The sequence below is a fragment of the Mesoplodon densirostris genome, chromosome 3 (genome assembly GCF_025265405.1).
Source record: "Mesoplodon densirostris isolate mMesDen1 chromosome 3, mMesDen1 primary haplotype, whole genome shotgun sequence".
Lineage (NCBI taxonomy): Eukaryota > Metazoa > Chordata > Mammalia > Artiodactyla > Ziphiidae > Mesoplodon > Mesoplodon densirostris.
The window spans coordinates 94,142,999-94,167,674 of NC_082663.1; the positions used below are offsets into that span (position 1 = coordinate 94,142,999).

General features: G+C 40.6%; 1 protein-coding gene across 1 annotated transcript in view; it reads left to right on the forward strand.

Moving 5' to 3' along the window:
• Window positions 1-24,676, forward strand: part of EPB41L4A (erythrocyte membrane protein band 4.1 like 4A) — a 256,576-nt gene that overhangs the window by 115,073 nt on the left and 116,827 nt on the right. The window contains exon 3 of the mRNA XM_060091850.1: window positions 19,278-19,329. Within this exon, the coding sequence (XP_059947833.1) occupies window positions 19,278-19,329 (52 nt within the window). The remainder of the gene's footprint in view (window positions 1-19,277; window positions 19,330-24,676) is intronic.

A 24,676-nucleotide genomic window follows, 5' to 3' on the forward strand; every position in this document is an offset into this window, starting at 1 on the left:
GTATCTGGAAAAAAAACCACAAAAAAAAATGGCTGGAGGCTCTTCATGAGTCCAGGGGCCTGGAAGGGAATGCCAGAAGCATCTTCATAGGGACCCCCAGCAGTGAAGCTTCTCATTTTCCTGCTGTTGATTATGTCACTCTTCCTACATAATCTCATCTGCTCCATGGTTTAGATTACTATCTAAAAAGCTCAGTTGACCCTCAAATTTGTATCACCAACCCAGACATCTCAAGACATTATACTGTGTACAGACTCTCTGGATTCATACAACTCTATACTTGGGAGAGGTGTGTGGCATTGGGTGAGTCTTCTCATTTGTCCAGGCCTCAGTGTCCCCATTTATGAAGTGGGGATAATAATAGTATCAGCTTCAGAGGGTGGTGGTGAAGGGTAAAGGAGTCTATAAACACCCAGACTAGTACTTTAAATGGTGTGGTCAGTGCAGTATAAGTGTTTGCTCTTATTCTGTACTTGGATATTCTTTTTTTTTTTTTTTTTTTTTTTTTTTTGCTGTACACGGGCCTCTCACTGCTGTGGCCTCTCCCGTTGCAGAGCACAGGCTCCAGACGCACAGGCTCCGCGGCCATGGCTCGCGGGCCCAGCCGCTCCGCGGCATGTGGGATCTTCCAGGATCGGGGCACGAACCCGTGTCCCCTGCATCGGCAGGCGGACTCTCAACCACTGTGCCACCAGGGAAGCCCTTGGATATTCTTAAGATTCCTCCAACACAACATATTCAAAACTGAAGTCATCATCTCTCCCTCCAGATGTGCTCTTTTTTTTTTTTTTTTAAATATTCTTGACAGTAGTGATTTTCCAGAATTAAAGAAAAAAAACTATGTACCTGTGTATAATTTTAGGTTGAGAATAAAAATTTTATCCTAAGTTTAAATAGTTGCAAAATTTTGGTTTATCATGAGTACCAACATTGCAAAATCTGTCACATTACTCTTAAATGTATCTTAAATGTATACTCTTAAATGCATCTCTATATCATAGCAATTTTGGTACTCATCATCAATGTTTAAAAAGTAGACGTGAACAAGTTCTACATTAAAAGTCAGAATTGTCTTTGTTCCTTTTATCTTCTTCGTATTCTACTTTCTTCAAAGAATTTTCTCTTATTATATTTTTATTAATAAAAATATATTTATCCATAAAAATATTTTATATAGAAATTGAAAGTTTAAAAGTTTATTTCATGAGACCTTAAGGCTTTATTATTGAGCCATAAGAATAGTTATTATTACCAAGGTGTTCAATTAAAACAGCAAAATATTATGCATTTTAATAACTCTTAAACATAAAAAGTGAACATTTATTGGAAGTGCATCTCAATGAAGTAATGGGCTGCTTCTTCTCAGTTAGTTCATGTACCCCTGAATGATTATAATATATTCCTGGAGTGAGATAGGGCTCCGCATCAATTTTATTCCTATTTCTTGTCTTTATAAGGATGAGCACTGAGTAACCTTATCTACTAAAGGAGTTAGATTGAAAAGGAAGGAGCTTTGATAAAGGAAGAGCACTTAATTCCTTGAACGCTCCTGAGTTATATGCCAGAAAAATCACATAGCGATCTGTCATCTAAAATTATTTTCAGTAATCTTTCAGATATCTCCAAGGCTCTGTAGTCATCACCAACCCCTCTCAATCTGCTCTGAGAGCAGAGATTTCTCAGACCACTCATTGCGTTCTCCTTCAGTTTAGTTTGAAAACAGTGAAATCAAAAGTGCCTGAGTGGAGAACAATTTGTTAATCATTATAGTAATTCAGTTTCAGAATTTCTGGGAGATGTATTCAAAATGCTTTACCAAAATTTATCAAAACAGTATTAATTATGCTTTTTCTCTTTTACTTAGAAGCATCTGATGTAATCTACTTTGGTTATACAGGATTAGGAAAATTTTAAATTGTTAATTTTAATGAACATTTGCCAGTACATGATTTTTGGTAAAATGCTTTTATCTATAGTTATGTATTTTATATTTTTATCAGAATTGTGGAGCTGTAGATTTAGTTAATCCTGTTTATGGAAAATGTCCAACATATTACTTTGGCAAAGCCAGTTACTGTCAAACCGCTGAGCTAAACCAGCGTACATTCTGTCATTTGTCAGTTTAAATAAAAATGTTAACATGTATTCTGTGACGAGTACTTCACTTTGGAATTTGATTTCTGAGATGGGTGGACAGATAAGGCACAGTGTTTTGTCACTTAGATGAGACAGGCTTACTAGGGCTTTGATTTGTTTTATTCTGTGGGACTCTTCCTCATGAGCTAGGCATATTTTTATATATTTTGATAGTAGCTGGACAATGGAAGTTGCAAGATCATTAAACAAACTCCTTTTGCTGCCTTGTTCTATAATATACCTGAATTCCGAACAACCCAGCCAAGGACCAAAATACCATGTTTCTTTCATTTTGCCTAGTCCTCACCAGAAAGACGTGTAAGGTAGGGAAAGACAGAAAGCCCTGTTCTTCTGGTTTAGGGTGTTTTATTTAAGGCAACTTTGCTGACACTGGTATTTAAAAATGTTTCTATCTTTCTGCTGGGGAATTGACTACATCCTGGGGCAGAGCGCCCTAGAGTTTAAAAGGGTGAGAGGTGCCTTCCTGCTGTAAATGGGAAAAGAGGGTTGTGAAAGGGGAGGGCAGAGGGGAGAGCTGGCAGGACCTCTCATCAGGTCTGTGCTCACGTAGATCAGGTCTAGAAAGAGTATGTGTGTAAAGAGGGTAAATCCTGAGAGTTTTCATCACAAGGAGAACCATTTGTTTCTTTTCTTTTTATTGTGTGTATATGAGAAGATGGATGTTAGCTGAACCTATTGTGGTGATCATTTCACAATATAGGTAAATTATACCATTGTGCTGAATGCCTTAAACTTTACACAGTGATGCCAATTATTTCTCAGTAAAAGTGGGAAGAAAAATGTATATGGAAGTTGAGAATCTGGGAATTAAGTCCCTTAAAACTATCTGTTGTCTTTGTACCCTTTAGGAAGTCCTCATGGTTGCATCCCTGAGGTGCCTGCCCCTCTGTCTGAATACCTTAGTGAATGCCGCCACTCACGCTAGGGTGTCATCCTTAACTCTACTGTCTCTCCTCCTCAGAGCTAACCCATCACCAGGTCCTGGCAGTTCTACTCCTTTATAACTAGCATGACTTGTGTAATTCATCATCTAACCCAGGGTACTTTTGAGAGTGAAAAGAGTCACTGTTCGTAACTAAGCTAGGGCAGCAGTTGTCAGCAGGACTTATGGTTACCTCTTAACCTCCCAGCCCTGAATCCTGGTTGAGGTGCTTCCTGGTGGCTCAGTGGTTAAGAATCTGCCTGCCAACGCAGGGGACTCAGGTTCAAGCCCTGGTCTCGGAAGATCCCACATGCCGCGGAGCAACTAAGCCCGAGCGCCACAACTACTGAACCTGTGCTCTAGAGCCCTGAGCCACAACTACTGAGCCCACGTGCTGCAACTACTGAAGCCTGCGTACCTAGAGCCTGTGCTCCACAACAAGAGAAGCCACTGCAATGAGAAGCCTGCGCACCGCAACGAAGAGTAGCCCCCGCTCGACTCAACTAAAGAAAGCCCGCGTGCAATGAAGACCTAATGCAGCCACAAATAAATAAATAAATAAATTTATTAAAAAAAAAATCTAGCACGGGAGCCTGGATTTCTGCAAAAGCTTTCCGACTGGTCTTCCTGTCTTTGCTCTTGCTCTCTTCCATGTTTTGCCGCAGGCAGTTGCGGTTTTCTTTCAGAAAAACTACTTTAAGGATGTCTCCTCTGTGGCTTCAGATTCTTTAATGGGTCCCAAAGGAAAAATTCAGGAATTCCTTAACAAGAATTACAAGGTCCTTCAAGAAATGTGGCCCTTGGTTGCTCTAGAGCTTTTCTTGCATGGTAATTCTTCAGTCCCCCACCAATCATCCTCCCCCCAAACCCACACTCCAGGTACATGAAAGCTACACTCAACTACCTGCAGCTCCTTACCTGAACTGTAGTAACTTCGTGATATACCTGCTGCTTCCCCGGCCTGAATACCCTCCTCGTCTTCCACGCCTCATTTTTACCTGTTGATCCTGCTCTTCCTTACCACCTGATTGAGCGGTCTCTGATATTAGTCTCCTCCCGAAGCTTTCTCTCACCCCACAAGTGCCCTAGGCTACCCCCTGTCGTCACACACTGCAAGTCCCACATTGTATTTTTCTCTTAAATAATATCCCCCACTAGATTGGAAACTCCTTGAGGGGAGGGGGGAGAGCTTATGTCCTGTTTCTCACTCTGTTACCACCTCTGCCACTGCCAACCAAGTGATCTCTCACCTAGACAAATGGCAGGCCAGAGAGAGGTCAGGCCTTGCCAAGAATGCTTCTGCCTTGCCTTTCTGTGTCTGTTTGCTGCCTCCTTTCCCTGCTGTTCTTTGAATTTATTGCTTTGGTTCTCTTAAGAAAGACCTCTGCTGCTGTTTATTTTAACCAGACTTCGGAGATATATATATCTATATATGTATGTGTGTCTTTTTTTTTTTTTTAAAGCTTTACTGAGATGTTAGGAAGTTACATTGGAAGTATCTGGAATTGCTAGAAATTGCAGATACATGCTATCCTTAGTGCGCTGGCAGCTACTGGGTGCTGTTGAGAGTATTCCTCTCTAATAAGAGGTAGCGTAGTGTGTGGTAGAAGGAAGTGTATGAGGATTTGAGTTCAGGTAATGACACCGGCGGCTGTATGGTTGTGGGTCCCGTGGTTTTTAAAAATTTGTTCATAATAAACTATTCTTAATAAGACAGGTTTTCCTCTTTCTCTATAGCTGTTGAACGGTTTCTATTAAGAAAGGAAGTGATGGTGCTTTTCTGGAGCTGGTTTCCATTCACAGTGGGTCTGATCTCTTCTGAGCCCAATCATGTGCTGCATAGTGAGAATTCAGGAGCTGGCCTGCTGGAAAGAACCCCAGGAAGTGCTGAGAGAGGAGCCTGTCCACCTGCCAGCTGCTCCTGCTTTCCTCCCTGCTCTAGCCCTTAGGGAGAAGCAGAGCTGGCTCTGATTGTTTGTTGTGTGTGTTGATTTTGCCATGGTTTCAAAAATGCTTTTGAAGGACCTAGATTTGTCTAGAGTTGGCTCCATGGTGTATCTGGAACCTAACCCTCTTGTAGTTCTTTGTTCTCTCTTCCTTTTCCTTCAGATGGTTGATCATAATAGGCACAAATGTGTCTTCCATTACCCTTCAGCTTTCATAAATTTGTCTTCCAGCTTGAGCGAGTTGAGGCACTGAATTCTATATGTCTTCATTAATGGCACCAGTGTCTCTTTTTTTTAAACCAAAAATAGATTAAAAGGAGAAACACTTGGACATGATAAAGGTACAAAATACTTTAAAACAAAACTATCTGGAATGGTACAAACTTCCCTGTATATACATATCCACATATATTTGCATATATAACAAAGTATGCAGGTATGCTAAGTGTTCTTCTTGTCAATAAAACAGGTTTTCTGTGACCAGTTTCTGTGACCCACACCTGCTTAGCTGTATAAGTGTATGAGAAGAATATTGCTGATTTCCTTACCATGAAGATTTTATTAGATTATCCTTCTACCTGGTTAACTCAGAATGAGCTATACAGGATGGAATTTCAGACAGTTGATTGGCTAATGGAAAAGCAGCGGTTTTAGAGTTAATGATTCTAGACATTTTCCTGATTATCATAGGAAACTAGTTTTTTTTTTTAATCTAGTGTTTTGATACAAACCTCTGATAAGTTGACCTTGATTTAACCTTATTCTGAATCTTAAGCGGATTTTCTTCATGAATATAAAAAGATTTGATTGGGATGTTCCAGAAGCATACTGATAAAATGCATTATTTTCTATATTATTTTCTCTAGAATTTCATAAAATGTCAAATATATTGCATGTGCTAAAAGCTAAGATGACTAGTTTGTCCATTTTTGTGTGACCGGTTCTAGTGGGACAGATGCTCCAGGAATTGCTCAAAGTTGAGCAGGTACTTTTGGGGGCGACAGAGGCAAGACTTACCCACTTTCTCTTTTGGACTGTGAATTTTCAAAGTAGGTTTTTGAGTTAACGAAAGTAGGCCCTTTAAAAGCTGACGATATATAAGAGCTTAATTTTTTCTTGCCCCGATGCTCACCACTTTTTTGGGGTTGCAGGATATTTTATAGAGAATATTCACTTAGGAAACTTCTTGTTTACAGTGTGATATCCTTCCTCTCATCAGCGCCCCTGACCTGGGACTGTGAAGAGATAAGAGCATTTGCTATTTCTCATCTCCGCTGAGTCATGGAGCAAATACTTACTGGGTAACCACTGTGTCTCAGCAACTAGGGTGCAGTGGTCGGCAAGAGACAAGGTCCCTGGCCTATATTCTAGAGAGAGACAGATCGTAAATATGTGTTCAAATATCATGTAGTGATGAGTGCTTTGAAAATAATATAAGATGTGCCAGAGTGACTGGGAGGCTCCTTCTGTTGAGTGGTCAGAAACAGCCTCTCTGAGATGACATTTAAACTGGGACTTGAATGGCAAGAAGGGAGGGGCATGGTAGGCAGAAGGAACAGCTGTTCAGTGGCCTAAGGCGGGGACAAATATGAAGTCTTCTAGAATTGAAAAAAAGACTAGTGGTGCTAATAGTAGTGAGAAGGAGGGTGACAAAGTGACTGGTAGGCAGGGTCTGTATTACAGAGTGCCCAGCAGCCTATGGTAGGCTGGGTATATGGGAATCTATTGAAAGTTGAAGCTAAGAAGTGATGGGACCTGACTGAGGAGCTGGATTTTGGGAGTGGGGAGTCAGGTTAAGCTTGAACAGGTGAAGCTTCATATGCGCAGTGGACATCCAGGTGGAGATGTTAGGCTAGTAGTTGGGCTCCTGAGAGGTTAGAGTCACATTTGGGAGTCCCTAGGTTTTTAGAGTCATGAGACTTTAAGGTTTTTAAGGTCATTTAGGGAGAAATAGACTATAAATGCAGAGAAGAGGGGCAGGGCTGCCATGTACATCTTTGCCCACCGTGTAATTCGGGCCTCTGGAGTTAGGCACAGCTGTGTGTAGTGGTGCTGAATAGGAGCTCCAGGTCCTATTTACTGCATAACCCCTGGGGTTGGCTTGGCTTCTCTGTGACAAATTACATGGTTACTTAAAGCCATGTTTACATTCAGTTACTAGAACAGAGTTTAAAAACAAACTCTAGTTTAACCACCTGTGTATTATTTCAGTTACTACAGTTTCAGAGTATGTCAGATTTAAGATTTTATTTCAAGATGAAAATGATTCCATAGTCTAAACTGTGGTGCCTCACTTATCTAGATGTTAGAAATGTGTAGGTAGCAACTTCAGTTATCAAAAATATAGACAAAACTTCTTGAAGAAGAACTAAAGTCTCTTGAGCAGCACAAAATTGATATCTTAAAGTTCACTCACAGCATTCAGGACTTTTCTCGTAGAATCTGTCATCCTTAAGACCTGTTTGTTTTTATTTCTAAGAAGAAATCCCGGGACTTCCCTGGTGGCGCAGTGGTTAAGACTCTGCGCTCCCAATGCAGGGGACCCGGGTTCGATCCCTGCTCAGGGAACTAGATCGTACATGCATGCCGCAACTGAGACCCAGTGCAACCAAATAAATAAAAAAGAAGAAGAATAAGAAAAAGAAATCCAAACTAATTTGTGATTAGATACATTGGCCCCTGAGAGATTAGGACAGCCTGTTAGATGCAATTGTAGAGCAGCCTGACTGGAGATAGTTGTGGCTTGGCAGGAAGGCATGTCCAAGGAATGATCTGTGGGCTTCTAGGAGATAGAATAGTTGGTCCCTATAATCCAACATAGTTCTGTTAACAACCAAAAAACCAACTCATGTCTGACCTCTTTATTTGTGATAAAACTAGTATATTTAGAATTCAGAAAGATATACAGAAAAATTGATATATTTGTGGATTAAATGAAAAAATCATGGTTAAATTGAAAGATAGTTTAGTTGGTTAAGCCTTAAGCAGAGAGAACTGATTTTTGAATTATATCAACTTAGAAGGAAGTCTCTAGGTATGTTCCAGGGCTTACAATATTGATACCAGTAACTGGGATGAAGCTATGGAGGGCTAGGGCATGCTCACCAGGTTCACAGATGATTTAAGCACAGGAGGAAAAGCAAGCATGTTGTATGCAAGAGTGAGGAATCAAAGAGATCTTGATGAATTGGCACATGTTCCTGTTAATCATGGCTGTATAACAAGCCACCTCAAAATTTAGTGACTTAAGACAACTCTGGGAATTCCCTGGCAGTTCAGTGGTTAGGACTCCGTGCTTTCACTGCCAAGGGTGTGGGTTCAATCCCTTTTTGGGGAACTAAGAATCCCACAAGTCATGTAATGCAGCCCCCCCCCCCCCCGCAAAAAAGGCAACTCTACTCATAAACCTGTGGTGAGGACAGGGCTTGGCAGGGACAGCTCAGCTCTGCATCACTTAGTCTCAGCTGGAGAGGCTCAAAGGCTGGAGGCTGAAGTTATCTGAAATCTCAGCCATGTGTCTGGTGGTTGGTGTTGGCAATGGCTTGGGCTTGGCTGGTGGTAGAACACCTACATCTGGACTTTACATGTTGTTGCTTGCCTTCCTCACAGGGTAGAGTTTGGGTTCCCAGGGCAGGCATCCAGAGGAAGATAGGGAGGGAGGGAGGGGCAAAAGCAGTATCACCTTTTATGACTAAGCTCAGAAGTCAGAGAGTATTACTTTTGCTGTATTCTACTGATTTGAAGTGAAGAGAAGGCCAGCCTGCATTTAAAGGGAAGAGAGATTAGATTATCCCATTTGATGGGAGGAGTGTCAACTAAATTTGCACACGTTTTAAAACATGAGAGTCTATTTTCCAGACAAAAATTACTTCTCTTCCTCCTACATATAAAATGCACCTATCCCTCCCAAGGCCTTCGCAAATCTCATTTATTATGACATTGGACTCAGACTTAAGGTCCAAGAGCCCATCAGGGCAGACTCTTTGGGTATTGTTCTTCAAGTGCAATCCCTTGAATATAGTTCCTCTTGATCTGAAGACCTGTGAATTAAGAGGGTAAGAAATATATATCCACATACCCCACCACCATTCAGCATATAGTGATGGGACACACATGGGATAGGATAATTGGTATAAAGAGTTGCATTTAGAATGAGGGAAAACAGGAGGCACATAGCAATCACTAGTCCATAACAGTTCTGAAATCTAGCTAGGCACATGTAGCCATTTCTTTGATTAGAGCTTGGTCTTACTTCTTGTGACAGTTGGCTCTGCCCTCTGGGCTTTTGGTTCTGTTCTCTGAGTTTTCCTTCTCTTTCTATAAAAGTAATGTATGTTTGCAGCTGAGTAGTATTTTCAGTCTGCTTTTTGCCTGATGAAGATTGGGGTCCAAAGACCTCTTTTCAGTGTGTAGGATCTCTGTCCTTTCAACTCTAGCTGATATAATTCCTTTTAAAAAATTAGTTATTTATTATTTTGGGCTGTGTCAGGTCTTAGTTGCGGCACTCAGGATCTTTTGTTGTGGCACACAGGCTTCTCTCTAGTTGTGGCATGCGGGCTCAGTAGTTGTGGCGTGTGGGCTCTGTCATTGTGGCGTGTGGGCTCTGTCATTGTGGCGTGCGGGCTCAGTAGTTGCAGTGTGCGGGCTTAGTTGCCCCGCAGCATGTGGGATCTTAGCTCCCCGACCAGAGATCGAACCCGCATCTCTGCATTGGAAGGCAGATTCTTAACCACTGGACCACCAGGGAAGTCCCCTGATAGAATTTCTTCAAAGAACTTTGTGTATTTCTTGTGAATCAACTTATAATCAGCTTTATTAGACAAAGGCAACACTGACAAATCGCTTTGAAATAAGCTCTTCTATACCTTAGATTCCTTGTAAAACTTTTGGGCAACAATGCCCTTAAGATTCTTAGAGGACCTTTTTTTAGTTTATGAGGCATCATATTAAATCTTTTGAAGACTTAATAAAGTTTTACAGTTACATTCATAATTTCCTGGCAGCACTCTGGATTCAGTCTTTGCCCAGGAGCCATTTCTTAATTGTAGCATCATTTGCCTTCTGATCAGTCTAGGGGTGAGAGAATTTTATTTCAAACCTAGTAAGTCCTGGATCCTGTATATTTCACAGTTTGTTTTCAGCTTATCTCTTTCCTTTTAGATTTCATTGTCGGGGCAAAAGAAGTCAATCAGCAGTTTCCCCAGTCCACCTGGAAATCTTATCTGGATCGTCTAGTTCATTAGGTGCATCTTTTATTTTCCATGTTGCTCCAGGCAACAGGATTGCTAAACTTTCTGCCTGAAGAGTCAGGTCTTCTTTCTTCCTGCTTCCAACAGCTTTCTCTTTGCTTTCCTTTAGGCCCCCTTGAAGGCCCTGCGCCTTCCACTAACAGTCTCCTTAAGGTCCTTCCTGCTGCCTTATTCTCAAGACACACAGTGGAGAGTGAAGGGGAGTAGGGCCAGATCATATACGGCCTTACAGACCATCGTAAGGACTTTGGATTTTAGTTGAGCAAGGAGGGAAACCACTGGAGGATGTTGAGAAGGAGAATAAACTGATCTGATCTACATTTTAAAGCATTCCTTTAAATGCAGAGAAGAAGGGATACCATTAATGGAGTTGTTTAAGAAATCCAGGTGAATGGTGATGACTGCTTGGACCTGGGAGTGGTAAGAATTTGACAGATCCTATTTATATTTTTAACATAAGCCAACAGGATTTGCAGATTGATAGAAGAGATAGACGATAAAGAGGCATTGACTGGAGCCAGTGGAAGAGTTTTGTACCATTTACTGAGATGGCGAAGACTGAAGGAGAGCAGGTTTTTCTGGGAGGGAGTAGAATCATCATTTCCTCTTTGAACATGGAAACTTTAAGATTCTAATAGGCGTCTTAGTGCAGATGTCAAGTAGGCAGTTGGCTTCAGGGGACAATTCTGCTCTGGTCATGTATTTGGGAGTGGTCATGTATAGATGTCATTTAAAGCCAGGAGCCTGGTTGTAAGATGTGAGCCCAGGGCAATCCAGCCTTTCCTGGTTAGGAGACAGTGAACAATCAGCAAAGGAGATTGTGAAGATGTGGCCAAAAAGTTAGGAGGAAAGCACAGAGGGAGTGGTGTACTACAGACCACATGACAAAGGTATTTCAAGACAGCGGGCGAAGACTCTTCACCTGTCGTTAGATTTAACAACTGTTGGAGTCATTGTAGTAGGAACTAGAGTGGGTTCTAAAATGGACTGAAGAGGGGGTGAGAGGCCTTAGCCCTTGGATAAGAAATTATGATCAAATTTGGGAAAAATAAATAATGAAGACTAGAGAACAGTTCACATAGCAGATTTATTCCACTTGAGTGAAGGCATAGTGAGAGAGTGGAGATGGTATGTATTTTGGATACAGGCATATTTGAGTTTGAATCTCTGCTTCCCAGTTGGCCCATTGTGGAACTTCGGGCCATCATTCTATCTCCATCTATAAAATGGGGATAAAAGTACTTTTCTTAAAAGGTTGTCAAAAGAATGATGTGAAAAAATAATATGTAAAACATCTAGTACAATGCCTGGCACAAAGTAGGTGTGCTAGACATGTAAAATACCATTGTTTTCATTTTTGTTTTTTTCAAACTACAAATTAGAGTTTTCCATGACCCTTATTTTCTTCTCTGGGTATTATTGGTGTGCTAGAGCAAATAATGATGTTAACCCATAACTGAGACTGTCTAGTCCACCCCACTACACTTTTAGTCTTCCTTTTGGCTTGGTTGTGTACTTGGCCAGTGGTATTAGGATTAGAGGAAAGGGTGCTGACCCATTGTCAGGAGACTTGAATGATTCCCTGACTCATTGGCAATATGACCTTGAACACATCACTAGGCCTTTCAGAGACTTAAATACCCCATCTGTAAATAGGGACTCATAATCTAAGCTCTATACTCTGTTTTTCTAAAGTCTTCTCTAACCTGAAACTACTCCCCAAATTACCACCGTACATGAAATTCCCAACATTCCCTATATGGCATTTTATAATTTAGAAAATGATTTCATATTCATCGACTCATAACAAGCCCTATCAACTAATTTATCTGCCCAGTACTGTGATGTGAGGAAAAATTAAACTTCCGTTCTACTTGAACCTTTTCAATTGAACCAATTAAACGAGATAACAAATCCAGAAATGGGCTTAGAATAGTTCCAGACATATAGTGAGGCCAATAAAGGCAAGCTACAGTTGTTAAATCTCAAAGTAAATTCTAAGTTTTTTGATTAATGGGCCATGTCTCATATCTCGCCATCTCTTTGCATCTGTGCACATCCCAAAGTAGATAGGACATTGCTGGGTATAGAAGGGATGCACCCAATAAATCAATACTGACCCCCCCCCAAAAAAAAAAGAGGGGGTGAGAGGAAGTAAACTATAGAATTTTTCCCCCAGAGATTTGATTTAAAGTACAGAAGTAAAGTGGGCAGATATAGGGATCAAAAAGGTGTGTGTGTGTGTGTTTTAATATGGGAGAAATAAAAGCATGTATTCAGCCAGGAATGATTCTATGGAAAGGGAAACTTTGATGGTGCAGGGAAGAGAGCGGAAAATTGCTGGAACCAAGCTCCTGAATAGATGGGAAGGGATGGGCTTAAGTGGAGCGTGGCCATTCATCCACAGTAAAAAGGCAGAGAGAAGACAGGACACCAGCACAGATGCAGGCAGGTTGGTAGATGCTGTGAGAATGCATACATGTTCTCTCCTCATGGCTTCAGTTTTCTAAGTGAAATAAGCAAGATCATCAGCTGAGAGCGAGAAAGGGGGAGGACAAAGTGTGAAGGAGTTATCCAGGCAGGTGAAAGAATAAAATATGGTAGGATTCTGGGTGGTACCAAGGGTTCCCTTGGGTTACTGATAATGACTTTAAAGTGAGCCCATCTGTGATTGTACAGTTTGAGTCTCCAGTCATGGTCAGCCTCTCAGGTTCTGGCATGGAGAAGGCAGAGAGTTGGCAGGTGTTTTTTTCAGTGGATATCATGGAGGGAAGATCGTTCAAGGGAACTGACGACAACTGCGAGTGAACGAAGATAATGGATTGTGAGCAAAGTGAGGACATGGGTTGGGGCAGGGAGGAGAGACGGTGAAAAGATAGTAGGATCTCTGACTTGTGTATCCTGGTGGAATCAGAATATCAGCAGGGGTGAGCTAGGAAAAGAGGAGTTGGTAGTGAGTTGAATGTACAAATCTTGAAATTGAGATTGTGCATTCCTGTTAGGACAATATTCTTGAGAATGGCTTGGTTTGAATGTAAGATGGAAGGAGCTTCAGTTCCTTGGACCTGCTGTTCTGTATTTTGGGGCAAGTTGTTTAATCAGTGGTTCAGTTTCCTCATTTGTCAAGTGGTAATTATAGTAGTTCCTAATTCATAGAGTTACTAAGAGGACTAAATGAGTGAATGAATGTAGTCTTCAACAGTGCCTGGCACATGGTAAGCATTTAATAAGCATCAGCTGTTACTGTTGTTACTTCTCTAGGTCTTAGGTGGTGCCAGGGTCCATGTGAAAGAACTGAGGAATAGTCCCTGGGGCCAGTGACACTTCTTGAGGAGCCAGATGGTCCAACAGTAATTAATTGGAATCCACTTTTGTTGAAAAAATGGGGCCCAGTTACCACCCCCCCACACATACACTTCCCTCAGTGATGGCCTAATGGCAAGCCCTGGTTTCTGTCCCTGCTGTGAGTTAGCTCTGTGACGGTGGTTTTACCTGAGGTCCTAAGGCTTCTGTGATTGATACCGAGGAGCAAATTAAAACCACGTCCTGTGAATGTTGCTTAGAGGGCCTGAGATGTGTCTATACAGGGGCATTGGAAAATGGGTGTGGACAAAGCACAAATAGCTATCACCCCAGTCCTGGATTTCTGGGAACCTATGTGCAAATTATGTCAAGTCCTAGAACTCCCCAGGAATGAGCCGTAGTATCCTTTTTTGAGATCTTTTTGGCTCCATTGTCACTTATAGATTGTCAACTTTTCATACTCCCTTAGATCAAGAAGTTATTTTGTTATATTGATGAAGACTGTGTGCTTTTAAAGTCTTTTTTTTTTGATCTACAGGAAACATTATTAAATATCATTGTGGTATTCTTAAATTCTCCAAAGGTGAGTCAGAATTTTACTCAGTGTTAAATAAGATGCAGCAAAGCTCTTTTTATTGGATGCTGTCCATGCTTTATGTAAGATGTTTTAGGGCTTATTCCACTATTAGAGCTCTAGGAGACTCCAAAAGAACAGTTGACAAATGGAAGGTTGGACCCTGAATTTAATACATATCTTTTGAAGATTAGGATATCGGTTTAGTGGACAGCGTTAGAGTTTTAAATTCTAATTTTGAGACTGTTGCCTAGGAAATTGATGAAATCGAGACATGATCAGCCAAGGTGGATAAAAGATGCTCGGGGCATTTAGCCAAGACTGTCAGAGAGTAAGAAGGAACTTGTGCCCACCTGTCATTTCTCTTCGGGTTGCATAAATCCCATTATTAAGATTGACAGGACTGGGCTTCCCTGGTGGCACAGTGGTTGAGAATCCGCCTGCCGATGCAGGGGACACGGGTTCGTGCCCCGGTCTGGGAAGATCCCACATGCCGCAGAGCGGCTAGGCCCGTGAGCCATGGCTGCTGAGCCTGTGCGTCCAGAGCCTGTGCTCCACAACGGGAGAGGCCACATCAGTGAGAGGCCCGCGTACCGCAAAAAAACAAACAAACCAACAAACAAAAAGATTGACAGGACTGAAGAGGTAAGGCCACCTAACTACTGGACTCCTGCACCCTGGCAAAGAGTCATTGCCAAGGAGGGCTTGTCATCTTGACTCCTTAGTGACTGGGTATTGGGGTTACAGTTTGTTAACATTCTCCTGTGTTAGGAATCCCACTGTAGAAATCAGGATGTGAGAGCAGGGTCTGTTTTGGTTAATTGTCACCTTATCTTCCTGCAAAATTGGATCTAATTCAGCTTGTGAGGATATACAGCACTATAGGATATAAGTTTGAAATAGGAGAGAGGAGATGGGGGACAGGAAGGGGGCAAGATGGAAAGATTTTCCTAGAGACTGAACAGCTTGAATGTTGAGAGATGATGAGAGAGATGGGGCTGTCTCTCCTTGTGACTGTCTAGGTAGCAAGCGCAGTTCAGGAAAGCTGTTCTGTAGCCCAGCACCACAGTGACCACTGCTCAGCTGTCTGCTTCTCTCTTTCCCCCAACCCAGGACAGATGGGAAGACTGAATGGGACATTGCTTCTGGAAGTCCTTCAGGTCTTCTTTTTCTGGAAGTCCTTCAGGAACATCGATTTCTTAGCTGCATAGTTACTAGTTATTGGGTAGCACTGATTTCAGGAAGTCCTCAGCTATAAAGGACTTGGAGTATTATATTCTATGTTGTTACTTAAAAATGGATCCATTAGCTTTAAGAGCAGTGGAGCTGTTAGATATCATTCTTATAAAAACTTAGGGCTGTGTTCTCCATTTCTACTTTGGGAAAGTTTTTTTTATTTGCAAGCATGCTGTTCAAAGGTTTTCTCTTCAATGATGCCTTCCTGTACTTACCCTGAAGAGCTCATTTTCTTTTTACATCATCTTTTTATCTCATATGTATTCATCTTATACACATGATCATCTCACCACATTATATTTCAACTCTGTGTCTATGTGTCTGGTAAACTGTGGGTGCCCCATGGTTAGGGAAAAATTTCAGTCATTTGTGTTTTGCTACACTCCTCAAGACAAGATCTGACATGACATATAAAGAATATATGGGGCTTCCCTGGTGGCGCAGTGGTTGAGAGTCCGCCTGCCGATGCAGGGGATGTGGGTTTGTGCCCCGGTCTGGGAAGATCCCACATGCCGCGGAGCGGCTGGGCCCGTGAGCCATGGCCGCTGAGCCTGCGCGTCCGGAGCCTGTGCTCCGCAACGGGAGAGGCCACAACAGTGAGAGGCCCACGTACCGCAAAAAAAAAAAAAAAAAAAAAAAAAAGAATATATGTAGTGGGTATTCCACAAATGTTAAGTGAATGAATGGTATCACAGTTTTAGAGCCTACATCCATTCTGGATATAGGTGAATATTCTGATCGTAGACCCTAAAACTGAAACTGGGATACTGTGTTCATTGGCAAATTCTGTGCCCTTTTTTCTCACTGGTGATGGAGCAGCTGCCTGATGTGTTTCATGGTGATCACACATGTGCTGTGTTTGATTGCTTGTTGATAATGTGTGGTGACAAGTGCCATCATGGGATGGCTGCTTTGGTTCCAAGGTCATTTCTTTCCTTTGGTTGAGCATAAGTGGGTTTTACATTTTAAATGCTAGCTTATGGAACCTGGTGGCTCGTGTTTTATTATGTACGTTCTGGGGCATTTATCATTGTCTGACCTCTGTAACCCGTGGTTTTCATTTAGATCAAATGCAATGTGTGCGTGGCAAGCGCTGGATTGATATTTAGCGTATCTAATGTGCAGTGAGCAGCCTCTGGCTGAGTCTTGACTCTTCCTTTTTGGCTGCAAAATTGTAATTTCTAACTCGTCTCAGAAACTTCATTATACTTTTTCACCTCACAAATCTGATTGCTCTCAAGGAAAGATTTATTTTAAAAGTGTACAGACTATCATTAGGTGAAAAATTTTAAGAGATTAACCAGTCTTTCCCATTACATTTAGTTTAAAATTTCCTTCTTGTTTTCTTTACCTGGCTTTTTAATGACTGAAAATCATTCTGGAAGGGAAAACAAACAGACAATGATTTGGTTTGAGGAAAATGTTTGCAAAGTTTGTTTTGGGGTAGATGATGATGTTAAAAGGAGACTCTCTTGCAATTTCTGTCTTTTACTAGTTTCAAGATGAGATTAGACAGAGGAGGAAGACCAGAGACCTCTTCCCTCCCCTCCTTTCTTGCCCCAAGCACTTAGTGCAGTGTAGGGCCTAAAATTAAGGCCTAGTATTATGTGTGCCTTGACATCTGGAGAAAACTGGGAAGGCCTCTCATGGCCCAACTCCAAGTCTCCTCTCAAAGGTGCTCTTGTGGGTAGGGTCTCCTCCCCAGATAACCCTCCAGGACCCCAGCCAGCTGACATCTTGATTTTGGCCTTGTGAAACCTAGAGCAAAGAAACCAACTCATCTGCAGACCTTGGAGTTAATAAATGGGTGGTGTTGTAAGCCTCTACATTTGTGATAACTTGTTATGGCAGCAATAGAAACCTGATGCAAGTGTTTATGGTTGAGTGTGTTTTCCTTGGTTTTATCTTACTTGAAAAATCCAGGGATAGTCAAACCCTTTTGTTTAACATGAATTGCAAGAAACAGTCCACCCACCTAATGTTTCCATTTTGTGGGAAGCAGCCATAGCTTTATATACCTAGAGGAAAGGGTCTGCTCTGTGTCCAACACACAGCTGAGCATTTGCATTGATTTTACTTGATTTGGATGAATCAGTGTTTCCCTGGGAGCCATTTGTTTTAACACCAATGCCATATCTTTAGCCATTGTGGGCTTCAAAAGCAGTTCACTGATTATGGCCTCTTCTTCAAATATATCTTTTTTACTTTAAAAGTGAGTGTTTCTAGACCTTCAAAAATTGAGACATGATAAGGAGCGGAATAATGAACATTGTGTCATAAGTTGCTACCCATTTATATTGGTTACCTTTTGAAAAAGTTGGAAAATCTGAAACTGCTCTAGGAGTGGCAAATAGTGAAGATTATGTGTACATGAATAGAGTTAAGTATTGTAATAAAATCTTACAATAAAATGATTAATACATTCATTTAGGATGAATGATTTTTATATATAATTAGGAATAAAAGGTAAGGGGATTATATAAAATATTATAATTACTATTTATAAGTACTGCTACTGTTATATAGCAGAGCAAGCATTTCTGCCCTTAGTGGAGGGGCAGGGAAAGGGAAGCTGGGCAGGAAGGTTCTCTTAGACTCCTTTTGTGGCTTGTGATTCTTGACCCAGTGTGGTAAGGAGAGTGTGAATGATTTCACCAGGGCAAACACAAGAGTGCTAGGAATGAAGTGGCTCAAGGTGGACCAGCTCCTACTTCCCTGCTATGAGAATTGCTCCTTCTTCATCCGGGAACATGAGAAAATGGAAACTGGTTAGCTCAGCCCTTGGAATCTCCAGCATTTGGCCAGAACAGCAGGGTAAAGGTTCCACCTTGCCCACCACCCCCGACTTTCCAGGCAGTGGAATCCCTTCGACTGTGTGCTTCTATGGGAGCCCCGGGTGTCCCCTCTGTACTTGGTTTGCTTCTCTCCTGCTCTTCCTCCACATGAAGATGAGGCAGAAGGCTTGTTTCTTTTTCTTTCAGTGACTTTATTTCACAAAGGTGAGATTTAAAGGAAGGCCTCTCCACAGAGCCCCCAATTCTCCCATCATTGTTTAAAATTCTCTTCGTCAAAAATTAATTTGAATTAATAAGCAAGTACCTTAGACTGGCTAATGGCACTTATTAAGAATGACCATCACACCTTAATAATAATCATCACTAGCATGTGTTGCATGCTTAGTGTGAGCCAGGGGCTATTCTGAAGACTTTGCATAACTTAATTGATTTAATACTCCTAGCAAGCCTACGAAGAAGGTTCAGAGAGAGAGGTCCAGTAACTGTTTCCAAGTTACATGGTGATAATGAGGGGAGAGCCAGGACAGAATCCAGACCAGTCTGCTGTGGGACTCGAACCCTCAGTCACTGTGCTGAGCCACCTCTCCTGGATTACTTAATGAGGATTTGATTTGATTTGGTTGCTTCCTTACATCTAGCAGCAATACCTGTAAGGGATGGGACTGGACATGAAAAGAGTAAAGACATTTTAGGAGTAGACATGTCTGTAGGGGAATTGTTATAGGGACTCTGGAAAGAGATTGGGGGGCATTCTCTGCAGCCGTTGTTTTCCCACCAGAGGCGGTAAGAAGCTCACTCACTAGCATCTTGATGTTACTGATCTTATAACCAGTACGAGAATTCAACTAAGAACCCAGCATGGGTTCTCTCCTGTTTCTCTTCTCTGCTTCTCTCCAAACACTGACATTTTTCTTTTCTTTTAATGTTCTAGCAGCAGAAAACTCTTATGTGAGTTTATGTGTATATATCATAAATGAAATGTTTTACTTATTATTTAAATGCTATTTTAAAAAATAACACTTTCCAAATACTCTTGAAGTGAAGGCCAATGAAAAGCAACTAATTTCTGTAATTACCCTTTTCTTCCTCACACAGTATTGGCTGGATCCTGCGAAAACCCTAGCTGAACACAAAGAACTGATCAACAGTAGGTATTTGATTTTAACTTTGTTAAAATTTGAAAATAATATAATGTCCATGATTAGATGGGTGCAGAAATAGACTTTAATACTACGTAGGTGAATATTATCACTTGAGTGCCAGAATATGGAGATGGGTGTTTGTACATTGCCAGGTCTCTGCAAACTCTGTGCAAACTCTGATTAGATTTGTGTAGATAAAGACTCTGAGTGGATCTGAGTATTGAATTTGGCTTTTGTGTGCACCTGGCCTGGACTTTTGTCTGTGACTTTTCCATTGTCTTTAAAATTTCACCTTCAGACAGAAAAGGCAGAGAGGCACTGGTTTGAAAAAGAGGTGGACATTCGACCTTTTAAAGTGCTTGGGTTTCTTGGGTTAAGGAGCGGTTTTGCCCTTCACATTATTCAGTTGGCTGAGTCGGTAATTAAGGAGTGCCCTCGTAACCTGAAAGATTGCTATGGCTTCAGAAAGGACCCATCTGTTTTGGTTTTAATTTTATCAATATGAATCTTACTAGGTGACTCAGAGTCTAATTAAGGTTATATTCATTAATGTTAATTTCCATAACCCAAGTTTTTATTTATAAATGTGCATGTGCACACACACTTGCAGCCCTTAAGTATGCAGAAGAGTAGTTATTTTAAAATCATCTTTATTAAAATTATGGTAAAATATAAGTATATAACATAAGGTGTACCACTTTGACCAATTCAGCAACGTTAAGTACATTCACATGGTTATGCAACCATTACCACTGTCCATCTCCAAAATGTCTTCCATCTTCCCAAACTGAAACTGTATCATTAAACCATTTTGCTTTAATGTACAAATTATTGCTAATAAGATCTAGTGGATTCTTCTGGCCTTTCTTACCCCCATTCTGAGTCTGTACTTTCCATGTGTATTGGCTCACTCCCTGTGGTAAAATGGGTCACATGATGCTTTCCGGACCCCAAGAGCAGGAACTGAGCTGTTCCTCAGAAAGGAACTGGGAGCTAAGAACTGCAGAATGAACGGTCAGGAACTCAGTGAGTACTGTTTCTCTGAACATCAGCATCATTTTTGTTTCTGTCTGTGGCCTGGCTCTCTTTAAGCCTCCTCAGTTTCCAAGTTACAGCTCTAGCCACAGGCAGAAGTGCACTGGCTGTCTCTGAATTGCAGTTCCGAATTCTAGGGCTGGTGTCGGACCAGCCCAGTTTGAGTCAGTAGCTCACTTCAGTCCTATCAGCTACGTCTAGGCTTTTTGCAAGGTCAGCGCAAACATAGCCGCTAGGGGGCCAGCATTCTGGATGGGAGTGGGCAACAGGTTTCAAAGATGGGACTGGAGGCTTATGAGATGAGAAAGAACCCTCAAAATATATACCTTAGACATCATCAAGTTCTGCCTACTCAGCCTACACAGCAGTAAATCCTAATCAGAAACAGCTTATGACCTGCCATGGATGAGAAGCTGCTTGACAGCAGAGGGATGACTGAAGTCCTGACCTTCTGACTTCTAATACCACATGCTTCTTGAGTGAGCAAACTGCCCACTAAAGGGTGAGGGGAAGCAGGAGTTTCATGTGATTAGATGTGAATGCAGATAACTTCCAAGAGGTATCCTCGTGTGAATGGTAGGCACTCCAGTTTAACAAGTCTGATCCCTTGGGATCTAGAAATCTGCGCTTTTCCAAAAGATTCAGGTATAATAATAAATACGGTAAATATCTGTCTTGTCCATTTGAACCACTTACTTTAAAAATACCAGTTCAACTAGAAAAATGGTACAGATGAACTGGTTTGCAGGGCAGAGAGACACAGATGTAGAGAACAAATGTATGGACACCAAGCGGGGAAAGCGGCGGGGGGTGAGGGTGGTGGTGTGATGAATTGGGCGATTGGGATTGACATGTATACACTGATGTGTATAAAATGGATGACTAATAAGAACCTGCTGTATAAAATAAATAAATAAATAAATAAAAATACCAGTCCAAAAATTTCAAGAATTGTTATTTTAAAGCAAACGCAAAGGTTTTTTTTTAAGAAAAAAGTTGAGGTTTCTACCCAAATGATGAAGAAAAATAGAAATTATTTTATTTAAGGTGTATTATTCAAGTGTTCCTAAGAGCATTTGAAGTATCTATTTCATTACATGGCATGAAATATTATGTTTAATATCTATAATCTGTAATGCAATTACTTTCTCATCCTAAATAAATGTCATCCTATTAAAAATTTGACATACAGGAAGAATAAAACACTGATATTACAATAGAAGAAAAGTTATATAAGTGAATAATGCATAATTTTTTATCTCATAAGATAGTTTGATAATTAATGAGGGGGAATGGCTCTCACATCTGCAGCAGATAAGTCAGAAGGAATATCTGTAAAAATGACAGAATATTTGCTAGTCACCAGGATTCTCATAGGTGCATTATGATTTAGTTATCCTGAGCTAATGGGAGACTATTATCATTAAAGGCTTGAAATTAGTCTTCACAAAAGGTAGATTAGAGGATTCCCAGTTTCTGGCTTCTATTTTGCTAAAGTAAAACAATATTAACTTACTTTACATAAGGATTTCTTAAAGGTAGACTCTGTGGAAAGACATAGATCAAGATGATAATCTAGGAATTTACTTCATCAGCGCCTGATATTTATAGTCAGTCTTAGGCTAGGAAGCCAAAAAATACCTGGGTAGACATATCCTTCCTCCAAAATCTCCATTTCTTTAGCCTTTGATTGATCTATAAAACAGTGATGTGTAAATGAAGTATTTGCTTGCTCTAAAGGTGTTATAATTTTTTCCCTGAGAGCCTGTATGGAATAGTGGCCAGCAGGCACTGAACTCTAAGTACTAGCAGACGTGGTTCTCATCATTGGGATCTTGGGCGAGTTGCTTTACCTCCTTGGAGCTTTTCCTGCCTTGCATATGTTACCAGATGCTTGTTGGGAATCAGATGTTTAGGAAACATTTTTGCACATTATCACATACAGTCGAATAGTAATTTATATATTTGGACACCAGACACTTTGTATGTAAGTGGGAAAGGGAGGGCTGATTTGGGCCAAAAGTCCTTAAAGAGAATTAGTCCAAACAATGTTTTTAATTATATATTTTTCAAACTTCTGCTTCTTAACTGCTCATCACTAAATACATTTCAACTATCTAGGCTGGGTCAGTAGGGTGCAATCTGTCATGTTCCAGAGAATAAAAGCAACTCTGGAGTCTGGACAAGGCCTTCCTCCCTTTGTGCACCATCTCAGCAGCATCTGTGCTCCTTCTGCCCCCAGATGCCAACCCTGGTGTCCTGCAGGTGCAGGTGGACCCATCTGCTCAGTAACACAGAGCTTGATTGGCACAGATCAGCAGCGGGTGGACTTCCTGGCTTTTCTAAATATTTAAGAGTCAGTGACTCCTTGACATCTGTGTTCAGGGGTAGAGGTCTGTTTGTCAGAAATAAAATAAGGAAACATAGAACTCGGACATATGGAATCAACTCTAACGATAAATTGTAACAAAGTTTCTTTTAAAATTTAGTTTCTAAAGAAGCTCCAGCCTAAGGAGTGCCTTACACAGGAAGGCGTAGCTTAGGGGAGCAGGGCCAGGCCCTAGTGTTGCTTGTCTTCTGTGTGTCAGGAACAGGGGTTTTATACACATAGCTTGTGTGTCATAATAATAATAAATAATAACATAGTTCTTATATTATAAGTTCATTATGGCTTTGTTATCTGTTGTTCTATGTAACTTCCTCTCCCCAGCTTCTAAATTTGTGACTTTATTTACTTAGTTAAAAATGAAAATAAACTGTATGTCTGTTATACAGTATCAGAGACTTGGGATAACAGTGTGTGGATGGAAGTATTTTTACACAGGTGCCTGTTTCATATCTTTTTTATTTGTGTGGGAGAGCTTTTGTTGGAGAAAAAAATTAGAAACTGTGACTACCGATTGGTGCACCAGGTAACAAATCCATTTTAAAACAAGATTTAACATAAGATCTAGTTACCACATTGCTCAGAAGTATGCAGTTTTGGAAACAGTGCAGGTTATATTTGTACCTTCTGAAATAGAAATATTTCTAGTGAAAATATAATGTGGCTGGCAAACGAAGGGGCTTGTGTCCTATTGCACAGTATGAGTGTTTAATTATATTTTATATTTTCCCAGGTACAATTCCAGATTTTGTTTCATATATATTTGGTATTTGTGCATGTAGTTCTTCTGTGTGTGGTAAATGACTGAGATGAGAAATGTGTTCTTAAATATGTAAGAACATATTTTTAGATTCAGAAAAGTTTAAGAATGAAACAAATATTGCTCCTAATCCTACCACATAGCCTCACTGATAATTTTGTTTTTAAATGATAAGAGATATACATGGTAAGAAAGTTCTGACTTATCACTTTTGCTAAAAGTAGAATTTAAATGTTCTTACCGAAAGGAAAAGTTAGTATGTGAGGGGATGGATGTGTTAATTAACTTGCTGGGGAGAAATGCTTTCACAATGTATACTTTTAAATATCTTATAATTTAATTTGTCAATTATACCTCAATAAAGCTGGGCAAAAAAAAGTTTACAGCCCCTCTTCCCAAAGTTTGCCACTCTTGGTAATTTCTTATGCATTCTTCTGTTGGGGTGTGGGCCCATATTTTAACAGATAACTTTCTTTTACACACAAAAGGAGTCATATTTCTGCAGTCAGAAATAGAGCTTGGTGATCTTTTCCCATCAGTACATAAAGTTCCCCTCTGCCCATTTAAACGGTTGAATGGTACCCTGTGTATATCCTGTGGTTGACTTAAATGGTCCACCTGCTGCTGAGCATTTAAATTTTTTCCACCATTTTGCAGATTTTGGGGGGTACTTTTTGCAGTACTTAGTGGTAGGAGGGTGGTTTTTAAAACTATTCATTTTGTTTATCAGTAATCTTTCTTCATTATGGAAAAATACATATGTTGTAGAAAATGTGAAAAATGGAAAAATTAGAAATAAATAAAACTTGTGCTTATCTCACTAACCAGAGATGAGAAGAACTGGCAATATTCTAATGTATTTGGTCCTGTCTTTTTTCTTGTGTTTATGAGCACATAGACCCATACTACATAGATAACTACATAGTTGAAGCCTTACTATTGCCCAATTCTGAACCCTTGTTTTTTCATTTTGCGTTTTCTGTCTTTAGAAATTCTTGATGAGTGTAATTTTTTAAACAACTTTGTTGAGGTATCTTTGACATAAAAAATTTGTGTATATTTAAGGTGTACAACTTGATGTTTTGACAGATGTATACATTGTGAAAAGAGCACCACATCAAGCTAAATAATTTACCTATCACCTCAGCATAGTTACTGGGGTGGGCGTGGG